An 18,546-nucleotide genomic window follows, 5' to 3' on the forward strand; every position below is an offset into this window, starting at 1 on the left:
ACATTTTTCTTACCATAAATATAGTAAATTTTATTATAAAGTCACTCATCTATTCCATCGTTAAGCGAGATTTTGAAATTCATTAACATATATATTTATGAGTAATGCTAGAGATCCTAAATATTCTATCAAAAATTTTATCAAATGTCTCACATGAGTGTGGGACCCACACAATGTGGGTCCCATGTGAGTCCCACACCCATGTGAGACATTTGGTAAAACTTTTGGTAGAATTTTTGGGGCCTCTAGCATTTTTGTATATTTATTATTTAAACAACATATATATTATGATGTTAATTTTTTTATTATTTATTTTTATTATTAGTTATGTAATGTTTTAAAAAGTTAGTAAAAAAGTTAATTTTTTAACTTTTTTTAGTCTATTTTATTTTTTTGTGAGTAAAAATATGAGAAGTAATGTGATTCAAAATGAATAAAAAGTTAAAAGTTAACTTTTTATTTTGTTCCCAAAACACCCATGATTGGCATCTCTTAAAATATTAAAAAAATCACTATCATACATCACCCTTTTATCACATCACTTCAAATTCAATTCATATTCCATAAAAAAATTTAAAAATACACTTATTTAAAATATCTCAAACCAATATCACATATCCCATCCGCTAATGATAATAAAAAATATTACATAATGGCCTCGTTTGGGAAGTGACTATTTTAGTAGGCTATTTTAGTTTTTGGCTATTTTAGTAGGCTAAAATTTTTGTGTTTGGGAAGATAATTGGATTTTTTTGTGATTAGATGTGATGTTTGTGAGAGAAAAAGTGAAATGATTATGGATTTGATATGATATTTTGTCTTATTAACTATTTTAGCCTATATTTTGTCGGCTTACAAAATTTATTCAATCCCAGACACTTTCAACTCTCTCATCCCTCTCTCTACAGACTCATTCTCTCTCTTAAAAAAAAAAAAAAAAAAAAAAAGTGTAGAGAGATAGAGAGAAGGCCAAAGGCAAAGCCACCTGTTCTTCCTGCATAAACCATCAACAAAAACCAAACACCACCTGTGATCAATTTGAGATAGATAGCTAACCCAAAAACCCTACTTCACTTTCTCTCTCATCCTCATCTCTCATCTCTCATATCTATCCCTATTTCCAACCCTTTTCCTCCAATTTGGTTTTGTTATCTCTACCCTTCAATTACATATACATACACAAACAAATAGAAGAATCACTCTTTAAGATCACCCAAATCTCAAAAACCCCAGCTTCTTTCTCCTCTCTCTCTATACATATAGAGAGAGAAAATTGTTGTGTGTGTACTTTTTTTTGTTTGTTTGTGGGTTTGGTTTGGGTGGTTTTGATTCCATGGCCGCCGGTGTCGAGGCGTCTTATGGTGAGGAAGCTCCTGTGGTTCAGTCCTCACCCAACACTGACACTGTTAAGAATAATGGTAATGTTGATGCTGAAACCAATGTTGAATCTGTGAATACTGGTGATTCGAAATCGGAATTCAAAAAAATGCAAGACATCGTCGACATGTTGTCGAAGCTGAAGTTGAATCCTCTGGCCAAGGAATTCTTTCCTTCTTCTTATCTGAATGATCGTAATCGCGATCAATTGGCTCCCGACAATTTATCTCCAGTTAATAAGCATTTGGGCAGTGATGGGTTCCCCAACAATCGAAGGGTATAATTTCAATTCTCGGTTTCTGAATTTGTATTTTGGCGTATCTTTTGTTGGGTTTGATTCAATTCTTCATTTTGATTGATGGGTTTTCTTTATCTTGTAATTTTTGATGAAAGTGTTGTAGATTGTTTAGTGTTGAGGGGTTTTAATCTGTAAAATTCCCACTTCTATATGTATGTTTTATGCAATCTATCTTGTTGGTTTTACTGAATTGTCATGTGTTTCTGTCGAGGATTAACAGATTTTTCGGTTTCTGTTTTGTTACTTTTAAATTCATGCTTTTTATGCTTTCAATTGTGTATGTGTTGTTCTTTGTCAATCATAGGTTAAAAAGATCGTAACTGAATTTTCTGAATTGACAAGTGTTTGTCTTGGAGAAATGGATTTCGAACATTCAATTTGTCGGGAATTTATTTTTGAAGTTCAATTTGTCGGTTTCACATAAATGTGATTGTATTTTGTACAATTTATCCGATGTAGATCTTTGTTAATCATTGGTCAAAAAGATCATAACTGAGTTTCCGTATTGACATGTGTTTGTGTCATAGAGAAATGGATTTCGAACATTCAATTTGTCGGGAATTTATATTCGAAGTTCAATTTGTCGGTTTCACATAAATGTGGTTGTAATTTGTACAATTTATCTGTTGTAGATCTTTGTTAATCATTGGTTAAAAAGAGCGTAACTGAGTTTCCAAATTGACACATGTTTGTGTCGTAGAGAAATGGATTTCGAACATTCAATTTGTCGGAAATTTATTTTCGAAGTTCAATTTGTTGGTCTCACATAAATGTGGTTGTAATCTGTACAATTTATCCGCTGCAGATCTTTGTTAATCATTGGTTAAAAAGATAGTGACTGAGTTTCTAAATTGATATGTGTTTGTGTCTTAGAGAAATGGATTTCGAAGATTCAATTTGTTGGAAATGTATTTTTGAAGTGCATTTTGTCGGTTTCACATAAATGTTGTTGTAATCCATACAATTTATCTATTGTTGATCTTTGTTAATCATTAATTAAAATGATAGTAACTGGGTTTCTGAACTGACACATGTTTGTGTCTTAGAGAAATGGATTTTGAACAGTCAGTTTGTTGGAAATTTGTTTTCGAAATTCGATTGTCTGTTTCACATAGATGTGGTTGTAATGCGTACAATTTATCTGCTGTTGTTGTAATTATTAACTAATGTGATTCAAACAATATTTCTGAATCTCCACATGTTTATGATGTGTAGTGGAGTTTCTGAACTTGGATGTGCTTTTTATTGTAGATTGTTGACTTGTGTGGGGTTCTTCTTTTTGTCATGATATTATTTGTGGTATTTTACCATATGTATTTATCCATTTTTGTTGTAATTAATGGTTATTGTCAATGCATGCTGTTTTCAATTGCTTTGCTCTGACTTGCTTGTGTTTGTTTTCTAGATGTATGTGGTTTTGTGATTTTCTTTTTCTTTTTTATTTGTAATACTTGTGGGTTTTACTTTGTATATTTATTGATTATACATTTCAATATTTAGTAGTATGATCTAAATTGAGCTTTTCTTAGTTATGTTAGTTATTTGCTTTGCCATTATAATTTTTTGCTTCATGGTTTTTAACATATATTTTTGTCCATCCTTTTTATGTAATTTTTGTTTTTCAATATGTTTCTAAACCATGATGTTGTTGAATATAATTTTTACTCCTTTCTTTTTATTGTGATTTCTTGTTCAACAATAAATTGTTTCTACTAGAAAAGATTGTGAGAGCATTGACTTTTGTATCATCTTGTATGTGTTGTTGTTCATGTGACTTTTTAAAAATTTATTTAATTATTTATTTTGCATATTTGCCAGAGAAGAAACAGTTATAACCAGGGGAGGAGAAAGTTGAATGGCAGGGCTTTTAGAGCTCAAAGAGAAGATAGTATTAGGCGAACGGTGTATGTTTCTGAAATTGATCAAACTGTAAGTAGAAATCAAGCACAACTTTTTTGTGCTTTCTATTGTTAAAAATGCTATTGATTCATATAATCTTGGATAATTTGCATTAACAAAACTCTTTTACCATTTCAAATTAGGTCACTGAAGAGCGTCTTGCTGCCTTGTTTAGCAATTGTGGACAAGTAAGTTTGCTCACTTGAACTGTAGTTAATTCGTTGTATTAGTTGTTGATAAATGATTTCTTGAGTGCATTTTTGAGGTCAGATCTGGTTGCTTTCAAACTTTTGGCAAGTTAAAGAAACAACGTTTTTACGAGCCTTTCCACTCACCTTAAGTTGACATTCTTAATCTCCATTGCTTGACGCAGACTACATGAATCCATATTTTCTTTTTTCTTTTTTTTTGATAAATTACATGAATCCGTATTGTCAATTGGTTTTTTGTAAAGCCATACCTTCTACTAAATCCAAAGCAAGTAATATCCTTCTTTTGTATGTCTGAGTGCTTAATAGATAGACTTCACACTTGTTGGGCTTCGCCTGAGCAGATTCCAACCCAACCCCTGACATTAAATTTGGGTTGGATCATAAATTTTAACCATAGGGATAGAATATTGTCAGAATCCAACCTTACAAGGGATGTGAATGGGTTTGAAACTCCATTCTTGAGGCAGAGATTGTACTTAAGAGAATGTCCAACCTTGAGTTGGTTTATATGACAAGATTTATAGAAGGTTAAATTACATTAATTACCCTAGAGGTTTGGTTGTATTAAGCATGGTACTTTGTGTTATTGGGAAGTAAACCAACCTCCCATATTTTGAAAATTGTGTGACAGACACCCCTCTCTTGTTAAATGATCATCAATCAACTAATGATTTTGGCTCTTTGTATTTTTGATTTTTGATTTTAACCTTATGGAATGATTAGCATAAACCTATCATGTTGAAAGAGTATTAATTATTTATAGACCACTCTCTCGTTGACATGTGACACTTTTTGAACACATTATCTTCCATCACCATCACCATCCTCTTTCTTTATGTTGACCCATTTGGCCAAGTGAAAAAATACCCCACCACCACCAACACCTGTCTCTCTCTACCAAACTGACACAAACCACGCAATCACCACCACCATCATTGGCGTCAGCAGCAGCAGCAGCAGCACCTCCACTCTTTACTAACGTGACCCAAGGCATCCAATAACCACCACCACCACCACCACCACCACCAACTCCCCTCTCTCTCTCTCTCTCTCTCTCTATATATATATATACCAACACTTGTTTCTAATTTATTTATTGTTTTGCCAAAAGATATGAAAACCCATCTCTCCGTTTAATCTCTCTAAACTGGAAAAGACCCATTATCTCTCTAACTATGTTCTTTTTTCATCAAATTTAAATTTTAAATATAATTTCGTAGTTCGGAAAGGGGTGTTTGTGTGAGTATATGCTGCATAGATGGTAATGTTGCTACTTATGGTGTGTAATTATTGAGTTTGAGTCTTTCTAGTTGCTTAGTTATTCATGAATTTGATCATGTTTGGTGGTGAGCTTCTACGGCTGACATTTGGTGGGTTAATGTTGAGTGATAATGCTTGGTAGTGTTTGTGATAATAAGCTTGCATTGAATGATGGCAGTGGTGGTGGTGGAGATGATGTGATGATGATGAATGGGTAGTTTGGATTGGGTAGGTATATATATGTGTATGTTTATTATGGTAGTTAAATTGGGGTTTGAATGGTGAATCAAAGTGGCCTTGTACTGAAGCATGAATCGAATTGAATTGCGAATCATAAAGATTCAATTATCACTTTTGCTAAATTACATAGAAAAATATATCTACACACTAATATATTAAATATATACCGTAATATCAGGGAAGAAGAGGCCTTCTCTAGAAATGATCACAGGGTCTTTTGTATTGTCATAGGCATTAGATAATAGAGATAAAATCATGTCACTGCATTTGGTTTAATTATGCTTAAGACTATATTAGGTTTAATTGTGCTTAAGATTATTATCTTCCTATGAGAATAATATAGTGGAACAAGTGGAGAAGGAAATGGCAATAATTTCGTGACAAGACCAAGGCTATAAAATCCATTCTGTACAGGTCCATTTTAGCAAGAAACCAGTATGCTGAACTATCATTTCCGTTCCGGCCTCTCTCAGATAATTTCGGGAATACCAGGAAAATTTGCCCTTTTTCGGGTCATACTGGCGTTCTGGTTGTGTACTAGTTGCAAATGGGGGAAAAAAAAAAAGAATAGAAAAGAAAAAGAAGAGAAGTTGGATTCTTTTTATAGACCACGAAGGTGAAAGGGTGAAAGGGATTCACATTCTAGGATCCCTTTTTTTTGGGGTTGTGAAGCTTTTCCTGCTGCTCAAGCTCTCAATCTCTGCTGCACAGTCCTTCACGCACAACTCCATCTCTGTCCATCTCTAAACTGCTGGCCAGTGTTGAAAAGCAATGTGATGGATGGATGGTAGAAGCTTTGAGTCTTCAACCAGGTAAGAGAGAGAGAGAAGCTTTCACCATTGGAAGTATACACTTACTGAGCCAGTTTTCTTTTCTACTGAGATGGTGAAAGGTTGACATGACCAATGCAAGATGATATGACAACTTGATGTATTTAAATTTTATATTAAAAAAAATAAAAGGTGAGTTTCATATTTTATTCATTATAGTCATGAAATTAAAAGAATTGTTGAATAACTAAATAATGTCGCATCATATTTTTTAAATTTTATAAATAAATATAGTATTTTTGATAAATATATATTATATAACGATAAATCCATACAGTATTCGAAAATATACCGATCCCGGTATGTGCCATACCAATGACAAAAATGGTACTATAGCTGGTATAGTATTAAGAACATTGGACAAGACACACCAAAGCTTACTTTTCTCTGTGTTCCTTGAAAGACTGGTATAAGCTACTGCTTGAATTTTCCAAGTATACCGGTCTTACTTAGACATACCATTATATGTTGATGAGTGTTTGGTGAAACATATTGCTTGTTTAGCCTTTGGAAGTGATTCCTAAAAATGTTGGATGTAGAAGGAAGGTGATGGGGTTCAAGAAAGGAAATGTATGAATACATATTTTAGGTGCAAGAGGCACCAATTGACAACCTAATAATTCTAGGAGATTTTAATTTTAGGACTTGTTTCATATTTTAGGATTTTTTTTTCTCTTTTATTTTATTTTTAATTTAATTTATTTATTTATTTATTTTTTCTTCTAATTCTAGGTGCCAATTGACAACCTTATTTGGTTATGGAATGTATATATATATGGGATTATGTAAGAAAGATACTCACGTCATGTTTATGAATCTTGATTGAGAGAATTCAGAAACCCTAGTTTACCACTTTGTCTCTTCTGGTTCTACACCGAAAGGTTGTTGTGGCAGAATAGCTACGCTGCTTCTTTGGTGCATGGCATGAATTTTAATTTATCTTGATGAGTAATCAAGCATGTGCAACTTCACAAATTACAATATTCTATCACAATGAGATCATAATTATACAAACATTTTTATATCATAGATCTGTGTTGGCTTAATTGTTGGTTTTGACCTGTGGTGACTGGCTTGGATGCTTTTGGCATGTCTACAACTGTCTAATGGTGATTGGAAGCTTTTTTCGTATGTCATAAAGTTAGACAAGGGAGAGGAATGATAGGTGGAAATGACATGGATAGAATTAGTGAACCAATTGGAATTTCCCATGTCAACTGAGGATTGCTCTGTTAGTGTATAGCATAGTTCTATTGATTGACTGCAATTGATTGGAATCATGAAATGTTGATTGATTGAGGGACGCCACTGTGATCATGAATTCTATTTTGTTATTCTAGTCAATCAATTGTCAAAATTTCAGTTAGACCAGAGTCCCATGTCTTTCTTTCCCTTCAAACTCAGCCCATGTTTGAGTGTTTTTTACATAGGAATAGGATATTTAATTCTTCCATGTGGGGATAAATTTCCCTACATTCACAAATTGTGGAGACCAGGTCAGAAGGTTTCCCTTGGAATTTACTTTCTGTTGTGGGATTTTTTAATTAATTAATTAATTATTATTATTATTTGGGGGTTTGAGTGGTAACTATAGACTGCTGCTGCAAGTTAGACTTGAATCCACCATCAGTATGACTGATACTTCCTGAGGAGGACTGCTAGGATGCAAGACTCTTCTCAAATTTAATTACTCCATTTGTAATTTGTTTGAAAAATGTAATATGTTATTTACAAACATGCATAGATAGCTGCTTCTGTTCATGTGCTTTGGACTACATGAATTCTTAGAAATAATCATGCTCACAGTGCCACTTTTGACTCCCACTCTACGTATTGTGGGCTTTTACATTGTTTTGCTGACTATTAGATGATGCTCAGACGGTGATTCATGTTGTTTTGCCAGCAGTAACTGAATATTATGCGGACACTCAAGTTTCTATGTTTTTTCCCTTGTACATAATGATTTTTTCAGAAGAGAGCTTTATAATCAATAATACTCAAAAGTAGCAAATTTTAACTGCATATGGCACTTCTCTATAGACTAATCACCTTGACCTATGAAGCACGTGTATGGGTACGGGTACGGGCAGTGGCGTAGCCAGGAATTTCCTTTAGCGTGGGGTCATTTAACAAAGTATCATCAATGTCATATATCATATTTTTAGTTTTACATAATCTGTCAACATTAACATTCACATAATACTCAGTAAATTTTATATATTCCCAAATCACATTGACAAAAGTAATTCAAACTAGTGAAATTACAAGTAAAAACAAAATATTGGGATATTAACACCATTACTTCAACAATAATAAGTAAAGCAATAGTCGATGGAGAGAACCAAAAGTCGATGTCCAATCTCCAAGAGGAATAAACAAACGTTTGGTTTGTTTCTAGAAGCCTAAATTTTTAAATAAAGTTTGATTTTGTTTTTACCTACTGGGGTCAATTTGTAAAAGTTTAAAAATTAATTTATTTTATTTAGGCCCACTAGGTTCAATTTGTAAATACTCATAATTTTTTACATATACTCTGTCAAAATTTTGAAGTTCAGTGGTGTCAATTGACACCATTTTTCAAAGCATTGTTCTGCCCCTGGGTACGGGTACGTTACGGTAAAATTTAAAAAAATTAGGATACGGGTATGGCTCAGTATGTTTGTTAAAAAAAATATATTTTTAATTTGGATTAATGCAAAAATTAGTTAAATGATTTAGTTTGTTACGATCCAACCCTTAGTAGCAGGAATCGCTGAAGTTGCTCACGAATCAACCAAAGAAGCGCGATTTTGCACTTCTAAGGAAGAATCAGAGAAAAATCGCGAGTCCAATGCTAGAGAAACGCGAATCTGAGAAGAGAAGGAACTTATCTAGATTTGTCATCCTCACTCTCGACCTCAATTTCTCTGTCGTCGTCTCTCTCGATCGATCGATCTCATCGTCTCTCTCTCTCTCTCTCTCTCTCTCTCTCGATTATCTCATCATCTCCCTCAGTCAATCTTGTCTCCTCTCTCTCTCTCTCATCTCCTCTCGAGATCGATCTCCTCCTCCTCCTCCTCCTCTTCTCTCTCTCTCTCTCTTTCTCTCTCTCTCTCTCTCTCCTCTTCTTCTTCTATTCCATTCATCTGTCTTCTTTTCCTCTCCCTCTTTTTTCTTTTATTTTATTTTTGTAAGAGAATAAATAAAACAAATAATTTTTAACAAAAACACTCTAAAATTAATAGATAAAAGAATAATATAAATAATTTAGAATAAATATTTTATAATAAATGAAAAAAATCTAATAAAAGTATATAATTATAATATTTTAACATATGATTTTTTATACTTATTTTTTATTTTATTTTATTTTATTTTATTTTATTTTATTTTTAAATTTATAACATATATTTTAATTATCATTAGAGAAAATAAATAAATATAATCTCACAATATATTTTTATATATTATATTATTTAATATATATACAAACGCTTACCAACGATTCTTGAAATGTCTACGATTTCCCGTTCCTGCTCGCGCTTCCGTTTCGTGCAACTAAGATCCAACCTACAATTCACATTTAATGCCAAAAGTAAAGATATAAACCAAAATTAAATGTCATTATATTAAATAACTTACAAACCATAGTTTAATTTTAAAATCATGCTAAGCATAATAATAACAATAAAAAAAAGTCTAATGAAACTAATTTTACCTTTGTATTAGAAGAAAACACTATTTTAAATGAGGTTCGGTTTGGATATGTACTAGATATATTTGTGGTACGGCAAAAATTAAGAATAAAAAATTTGGATACGTGTTTCATGTACCTAGTACGTATGCAGAAATACCGTACAAAGTATCGGTACTCGGTAAGCACCCGGTTTGGTTCGGCATGTTTGTCAAAGTACTCATGCTTCATACGCCTTGACCAACCTTAAAATATTACTTCATACTTCCAAAAAGTCAAGTCATGGTATGATTTTTACATTTGAGGAATTGTCGGCATGGAGAATTCAATTGCGGGTAGTTGTTCTCTAAATCAGGTGGTTTAAAGGGATTGGATTAGATGTTTCATGTAAGACACATACATCATGGCTATTTTTATCAGCATATTGTATTTCTGTAGGCACAAAATAGGCTTGGTAATGTGGTGATGTCATGATTGTTAGCGATTTTTTGTTTTTGTATTGAATCTTTGTCTGGTATGACTGTCCTTAATTTGTGTGGTTTTATGGAACTTGTTAGTTCATTCAGTTTGATGCCAACCTGTTAGTGCTTTTTATTATGAATGTCTCTGCACTACCCATTATGCTTTCACTTACTATTCATCCTGACTGAACGTAACTTGGTGCTTTAGGCATCATTACCAATTTTATTCTCTCATAATTGTTGTGTGATGTGTTCAATACTTTCATAACCCTTCTGTTTACACTGGTTTCAAATTAAAAGTTTTGGTGGTGGGTCTCCTCTTATACTAAGCCTTTACTGAAAATGATTGCAGTATGTGATCACTTAAAAAGTTGCAGAGTTTTGTTCAAATATGTGTAGTATTGACTGAATCCATATGTTATTTCGACTTGTCACCATGTACAAATGACATTCTCTTAGTGGATGCATGATGTATAAATGCAATTGTGACCTTTTGTTCTACAGATTGGTTTAAATCCATGGTTTTATGAAAGTTTTTCGTAGACAATTATGTTGTAGCATCACCTAGACATCACCCATAGCAAAAGGGAGCACCGAGGGATGATATTTTTGCAGGGTATTGTTCATCTAGTCTTGTATGGTTGTATCTACTATTACCATGGTTTATGCATTTATTTTCCATGTATTTTCACATATTTTTTATCCCACCACTAGAAGTAGTTTTGGTAAACGCTAAGATATTTTGCTCAAAATTCTATTCCTGTTGGACGCTTCTTAATGGACCTGCTGACTTCTCTAAAAGTGCTGCATCCAAATTGTTTACATGCTCCAATATCTGACTTCCTTGATGTATATAGCAGGGAACCCCTGTGCACCTTGTTATGCATTTTTTGGGTACATGTTACGCATTTTTGTAGCAAATTTTATGTAATTTTCTATTAGAGTTATGATAATTTGTGGTTCAAAAATGAAATTACGCATTTTTGTGGTGATGTTACATTTTGTGGCTCAAAAATATTTTGATGAAAAAATGTGTAATATTTCCACAAAAATGCGTAACATTACCAAAAAAACGTGTAACTTCAATTTTGAATCACAAATTATGATAAATCTACAGGAAAATTACGTAACATTTGCTACAAAAATGTGTAACATGTACTAGAAAAATGCATGACGACGTGCATATGATACACACCCTTTGGGGAGTGTTTGGCAATTAGCTTTTTTGGGCTAAAATAGCAGTAAAAGACAAAATAAGTTAAAATAGCTAATAAGACAAATGTCACATCAAACCCATAATCATTTTACTTTTTCTCTCACAAACATCGCATCCAAACTACAAAAAAATCTAATCCTCTTTCCAAACACAACTATTTTAGCCTATTAAAATAGCCAGAAACTAAAATAGCCTACTAAAATAGGCAACTTCCCAAACACCCCCAAAGTTTGTGTAAAACATGTGCTTAAGTTTAGTATAAGGATTTTATTCAATTTGAATTGCTATCTTTTACTTGTGGTTTAATCTCTCCATTTGGCTTTGTAAGTTGAGAGAGAATAGATTGAGATGATTTGGTCATATACAATAGAGATCAACAGAGGTAGTAGTGAAGAGATGCGATACAATGATGGTAGATGGAAATGTTAGAGTAAGGGGCAGACCCAAATTGACATGAGTTAGTGTAGTAAATAGAGATATGAATCTCCTTAATTTGACTAATCAAATGATTGTTGATAGAGTCGAATGGAGAAGAAGGATTCATGTAGCCGACCCTATTTGATGGGACTTAAGGCTTGGTTTGGTTATCTATTTTCCTCTCCCATTTCTCCTTTTTCTATGAAAATGTAGTTTCTATCCATTCCTTGGCAGAAACGGGAGTTGGTAGATACTAGACAATATGATAAATCTTACATGGACTTGAGTACAAGTATCAAGTGTAGGTGCTTGTCCAACCGTCCAACCTTCATAAATCTAAATCTTAGGATATTGGAATATATATCCAAAAGTTGGATATGGTTATGGGAACACATCATGGACGCATATATTGTATACTATTCTTAGATAAGATTTTTTAAATTTTATAGAAATATACCTGAAAGTAGGATTTAGAAAAAATTCTCACCCATATGAAAGACTAAAAATGTTTCTTTACTAACAAATGTGAGTTTACTCTCCAAACATCCTAAAAAATTAGAGGATTCAAGCGTCTAAATTGGGTACAAATGTCAGACACATATCCCATACACCCTTAACACTTTTCATATCTAATGAACATGGATACTTTGAGGGAAATAGTATTATGATTTAACATTCTTCTATGGTATGTTTTATTTGAAGGTTGTTGATTGCCGAATTTGTGGCGATCCACATTCACGTCTTCGCTTTGCATTTGTAGAGTTTGCTGATGAGCGTAAGTTGGTTGTTTTGGCCTAAAATCTTTGTAATATACTTGAAAACAGATTTTTTTTTAAAACAATTACCCACAGCTCATATGGATTAATGTGGACAGGAGGTGCAAGAGATGCTCTTAACTTTTGTGGGACAATCATAGGTTTCTATCCAATCAGGGTCTTGCCTTCGAAGACTGCTATCCTTCCTGTGAATCCAACATTTCTCCCCAGGGTATGAAAAACTCTAGCCATTTCTACTATGTTCATATCTGTTCAGTGCTTGCACAACATGCTTTCTTCCAGTCTGGTTAATATTTCAGTTTTTATTTCTATGGAGATTGCCATCTGTTTTGTTTTTATTTTTTATTATATACTTTTTAACATATAGTCAGAAGATGAACGAGAGATGTGTGCAAGGACGGTCTATTGTACAAATATTGATAAGCAGGTATATACTCTTCTATATTTTGTCAGTATTGACCTCTATGTTTCCTCTTAATGCTTTTTATGATTTCGTCTTTGCATTTCATATAATGCCTGCTGGATTGGAGCTTATGTTCCCTAGCTTATATGCAGTGATTGCAATTGAGTAATTTGAACAGCTAATTGAGAAAATTCAAATTGAAAGAATTCGTTTTTTATTCATAAGAAAATTTAAAATAATTTATTGTTATTGCAGATTTCTCAAGCTGATATCAAGCTCTTTTTCGAATCATGCTGTGGTGAGGTGAGGACAATGATTTTTTATTTTTCTCCTTTGTTCCACAGTAGTTAGTTAAGCAGTTCTCTTCAATTATCTGCTAATTTTTCTCTCTTGTGCAGGTTTCTCGCCTGAGGCTTTTGGGGGATAATGTGCATTCAACCCGCATTGCTTTTGTTGAATTTGCTATGGTGAGGTCACTTTTCTGTGAAGTTGAGTGATAGTTCAATTACTGCTTAGGTTCTTTTTCTTCAATTATGTTTCAACGGCTTCACGATAGAACTACGATTTTAATAGGCATAATATTCTATGTAATTTTAGATTTGTCTGCTTTGATTTTGCAAGCTAAATGTCAATACACAATATAAATATACATCTCCAAAGTGGATAAGTTGTGTTTTTTTTGTGTGCTTTACTCCACATGAGTTCCCTTTCTATCATGGTTTTTTGCCTTTACGTTGCTTGCCTAGGATAAATAAATTTTGTTCTTTGGTATGGAGGCTGTCTCATCCATTTATTATTGATGTCTCTTTGTGGGTGCAAATGTTGCTAGCTTAAAATGTTTAGCCTTGTCGGAAGGCTATGAAGACGAAGACCTCTTCAGAGGTCACGTACAGGTGTCTAACATGTGTAAGACATGGACACGCTCCCGACACGCTCCGGACACATGTTGGACACGAGCCAGACACACTCTGAACACATGTCGGACACACTGGTACACTTGGGACACACTGCGGATTCATTGGGACACACTAGGGACAAGTTAAGAACAAGTTGAGGACTTTTTTTTTTTTTTTTTTTTTTTTTAAATTTAATTTTTTTTTGCTAAAATAGCATTATATTTGATAAAATTAAATATTTGACATAAAATACATATTAAATATTAAAAAATAAGACGTATAATAAATATATAAAATTATATGTTTTGCACGTGTCGTGTTTTGCATTTTTTGAAAATTTGCGTGTTCGCGTATTCATATCTGTGTTCGTGTTCATGTCCGTGTCAATGCTTCTTAGTCAAAAGGTATGAAGTAACCAAATGTGGAATCATTGGGGGCAAAAAGTAGAATTATTTTTCACCTTATTATTAACAAAATATTTTTTATTAAACCTTTTCTCAAAATGAAGCTTTTCATGGAACGTCAATTGAATCACAATTATTACTTACCAAGCTTTTCATGAATCATTTTTCATTATTCTGCTTTGTCAAGGGCTATATGCTCTATTAAAATTAAATAAATTCATACCCTTTTTATTAGGACATCCTATGTCAATTTAGGTCTTTCCCTCCCCATCTCATTTCCATTAACAGTGATTCTATCACTCTTCATTACTGTTGCACTTACCAATCTTAGTGTTAATTGATCCAGCCTCTATATATACTAATTATGGGATAGCTCGTTTTTTTATTTTTTCTCCATAAAACTGTCTTTGACTTCTGAGATGCAATTTCAGTGTTACACACATGCACATGTGAACCACTGACTATGAGTTCCTTTTCATGTTTATCATGTATTGTTGGGTCCATTTCTTAGTAGTTTAAGCTTTTGAACAATTGATACTCTAGCATGGTACCCAACTCTAGTCCCAGGAGGTCACAGATTCAACTCCCGTAGTATGAGTTTGTTCCCTTATTGTGCTTGATATTTTGCATCAAATAATTCTTAGTGCACAACTGATCACAGAATAGGACAACCCTCTTACATAGAGTTGGGATCCACAAATTTAATGGATACCACTCTATGTAAGAGGGTTGTGTCCAATTTTGTGATTGGATTTTGTGTCCGGAGAAGAACTATTTTGCATCATGTCCAATTTAATTTGTATGTTTGTTTATTTGTCCCTCCATGTGTGAGTCAGGTTGCAAGCGGGAGGTCGTTACATAGCTTGATATATATTATAGAGTTTCTTTTCTAATAGTTTAAGTTTGTAGGACAATTATCATCAAATTCAATTTCAAATTCAAATCATCATATAAGAACTTGGATTGAACAGCCAAGAATATGATTCTAAGTGCCAAATTATCTCATCTGAGAATGACTTATAGTGATATTGATTATTGCCGGATGGGTGCTAAACATTGTCTACGGACTATTGTTTCCACACTTCTTTAATTTTTTGTTGTATAAATTTGTTTTTTCTTTTTCTTTTTTAGATATGGAGGAGCTTTTTATTTACATTGCATAAAAGAATCTGAAACCAAACTCTGTGACCTTAAGTGGTTGGATTATTCAATGATTTATTTATTTATTTTTAATTAGGATTCATTGCAGATTGGGAACCATTTCTCTCTCAAAACTGATTCTTTTCCTCTATGTGCAGGCAGAGAGTGCCATTGCAGCACTGAATTGTAGCGGGAGGCTCTTGGGAACCCAACCCATCAGGTAAAAAAATTCTCAGAACAGTAGCGGTATCTACTGAGCTTTTTCTGATTAAACTGGCAACATTCTTTTCCTGAAAATTTCATTAATAATGTAGGGTAAGTCCTTCAAAGACCCCTGTGAGGCCTCGTGTTCCTCGCCCCGCCTACATTAACTGATCCAATTGGCAGAGCCGGAGAGAGCAATGGATGGAAGTCAAATGTACTCCCTGTTGAGAGAGAATGATGTTGTGCTCAAGTGCCGAACCTTTCTTTTTCATTTCAGTGTTTCTATCCTTTTTTATAGCAACAGTAACTTTTTCCTGCAACTGTGAACGTTATCGTGACCCTGCTTCAATCGAAGTTTTTTGGGGACGGTTTGGTTCGACTTTTAACTTAAATCCTTGCTTTGTTTTTGCAATGCAATCTATGACTTTGACAATGCTGGTTCCCGTTACTATTTATTGTTCTTACGCCCCACACACACACACACACACACACACACAAATATGTGTATATAGATATGTATGTATGTGAACATATGGCAAGGAACTGTTTTCTAGTGGGTGTGGTGAGTTGGAATTGAAAGCAATATATAAGGCAAACACTAGGTTACTGAACCAACTGTTGCATCCGAACCCACTTCAAGCTAGGTTGGAGGTGCTAAACCTCCCTGCATAATTATTCAGATTGCTGGTTTTTATTTCTTCTCCCGCAATCTATACCTTCCATTTTTTTTTTCATTTTCTTTAAACCTCCACTAAATTATTTTTGAAATTTTTTCTCTTCTTTGAGTACCCACCCTAATGCCAACTCTATCTTCATTTCTAATGTATGAAACCCTAACCTTTTGTACCCACCATGACCCCTCCCTCCGCCCCATTCATTGTTGAATTAGTGACCTGTGTCCTGTTCTTCTTCATGGAATGGAGGGCAAATATCTGTTCCATCTCGCTGAGCCATTGATTGGTGTTTGATTCTTCACTAAAAGGAACCTAACTGTTCTCTCTCTCTCTCTCCCTAAAATCCTTACACTAGGGAGTTGCACTGCAATGGGAATGGGAAGGTTATGGCGGTGAAAGGGAGGGGCTCCAGTGGTTGTGGCAGTGTGGGGGGATGGTGTCAAGGTAGTGGTCTGGATGGATGGCGATGGTTGTTGATAGGCTGGAGGTAGTGGGAGAGGATGAGATGGTGAGGTAGAGAAAGGGTAAAGGGTAGTCGAGCTGGGGACAGGGAAAAGGAGGGGCGGCGGTGCAGGGGCGATGTCAAAGTGGTGGAGTAAAGAGGGAAGGTGGGTGTGGGGAGAAATTTTAGGCCTATTTTGAGCAATGGATTTTTATTGACTTGTTGGCTTCTAATGAAAAAACGTGTAAGAAAAGTAGAGATATGATGGGACTTAAATAAGTCAATAAGTTGGTTATTTTTTTTTGTCTTTCCAAAAAAGGCCTCAAGAGTTTTCGTACTTTGTCGTAATTAATTTTGCTGAAAGAAAATGTGTTGGTGTTATTGGGTTTAGGGTTTATTGGCAGCACTTGACATGTAGTTTCTTGCATAAATTACGTTGACACCCTTGTATAAATTCGATGTTACGCTGATGTCCCTTTAGAATTTCATGTCACATATAGACATATTTATTAGCCAACTGTATGCTGTCCTCCTAAGTGACTTCAACAACGTGAAAAACTATTGTTCAACTCTTTACAATATGGAAAAAACCAAAAGCCCTGCCTTCCCACTCTATCTATCCAAAGGATGGAAATAATACTGGATCACCCAATCTCCACGACCACTTTCTCTATACTACATCTTTGGCACCACTTCCATCTATATATTATCATCATCTTTACTTTCATTATCACCTTCACCAGTTTCTCCTTTTTTCAATCAATACCCATGAAAAAAAACAATCTTCTACAACACTAAAAACAAATCATCACGAAAAAACTCACCATATTCCACATCACAAAATGCAATATATTGAAAATCCCAAATTGCACAACAGATTTTGTTGGGGTTTAGAAGTCAGTTTTGGGAGGTCATAGATGAAGAAGGGTTGATGCGGGTTTTCATAAAAAAGAGTTAGTGGTGGCGGTGGGGTAGGGGATTATGGTGGTTGATTTGGATAGTGGAGGTGGGTTGTGTTGAGTGGTGAGTTTAGTGTTGAGTGATGGATGGTTGTTGCAATTTCTAAAGAGAAGTAGTGGGTCCTAATGGTAAAGTATAGTAGTTGTTGGAGGTTAGCAAGCTGCTGGCTATGGTGAGAGATGATGACGGCGGCTATGATTGTTATACCATAGTTGTGTCAAGATGTGTGAAATTCAAATAATAACGGGAGGTGGCAGTGGTGGCTATGGACCATCGACCCCTTTCTCTACTATTTTCACCACAACCCCCAACCTCCTATTCTCTTCTCCCTGCCTTAGTGTCATGGGTTGCCTTGCAAGGCAAACTCCGTGACATTTTGCTCGTGGTGGTGTGACCAATTGAGTGCTCAAGAGTGGCCGTTGGAAGTGCCTCAATGTGGCCCAACATTGGCCCCAAGTAGCCCAAGGCATGTAAACCACCAACAGCTAGCAAGTGGCAAGGCCGCAGCCCATGCCAGCAGGCAGCAGCAGCAGTAGACAGTGCCAGCAGCCACCAGCAGGCAGCAGCAGTAGCAGCAGCCCAACAGCAGCAGCAGCAGCCTAGCAGAGAAGCCAGTAGCAAGCAAGCCACAGACAGGTCGCAGCCCAGGCTGCCAGCCACAACCCAGGCCGCAGCCTGCCTAGCAGCACCAGCCAACAATGCATAGTTTTGGTGCGTTGTTTGGGCATTCAAATGAAGGAGTTTTGGGCTGAAATTTTTATTGT

The 18,546-nt window shown here is 34.6% G+C and overlaps 1 protein-coding gene across 1 annotated transcript; it reads left to right on the top strand.

Annotated features, from left to right (window-relative positions):
* The first annotated feature begins 859 nt into the window (after positions 1–859).
* LOC114283473 (polyadenylate-binding protein-interacting protein 9) lies at positions 860–16,139 on the top strand. The gene is made up of 10 exons (XM_028226281.2): positions 860–1,654; positions 3,494–3,604; positions 3,718–3,762; positions 12,586–12,658; positions 12,758–12,870; positions 13,027–13,086; positions 13,318–13,365; positions 13,461–13,529; positions 15,661–15,722; positions 15,817–16,139. The coding sequence occupies exons 1-10, from the start codon at positions 1,334–1,336 to the stop codon at positions 15,875–15,877; spliced, it is 963 nt and encodes a 320-aa protein (XP_028082082.2). The 5' UTR covers positions 860–1,333; the 3' UTR covers positions 15,878–16,139.
* The last annotated feature ends 2,407 nt before the right edge of the window (positions 16,140–18,546 follow it).

The sequence above is a fragment of the Camellia sinensis genome, chromosome 7 (genome assembly GCF_055761805.1).
Source record: "Camellia sinensis isolate YWXY chromosome 7, ASM5576180v1, whole genome shotgun sequence".
Taxonomy (NCBI): Eukaryota; Viridiplantae; Streptophyta; class Magnoliopsida; order Ericales; family Theaceae; genus Camellia; species Camellia sinensis.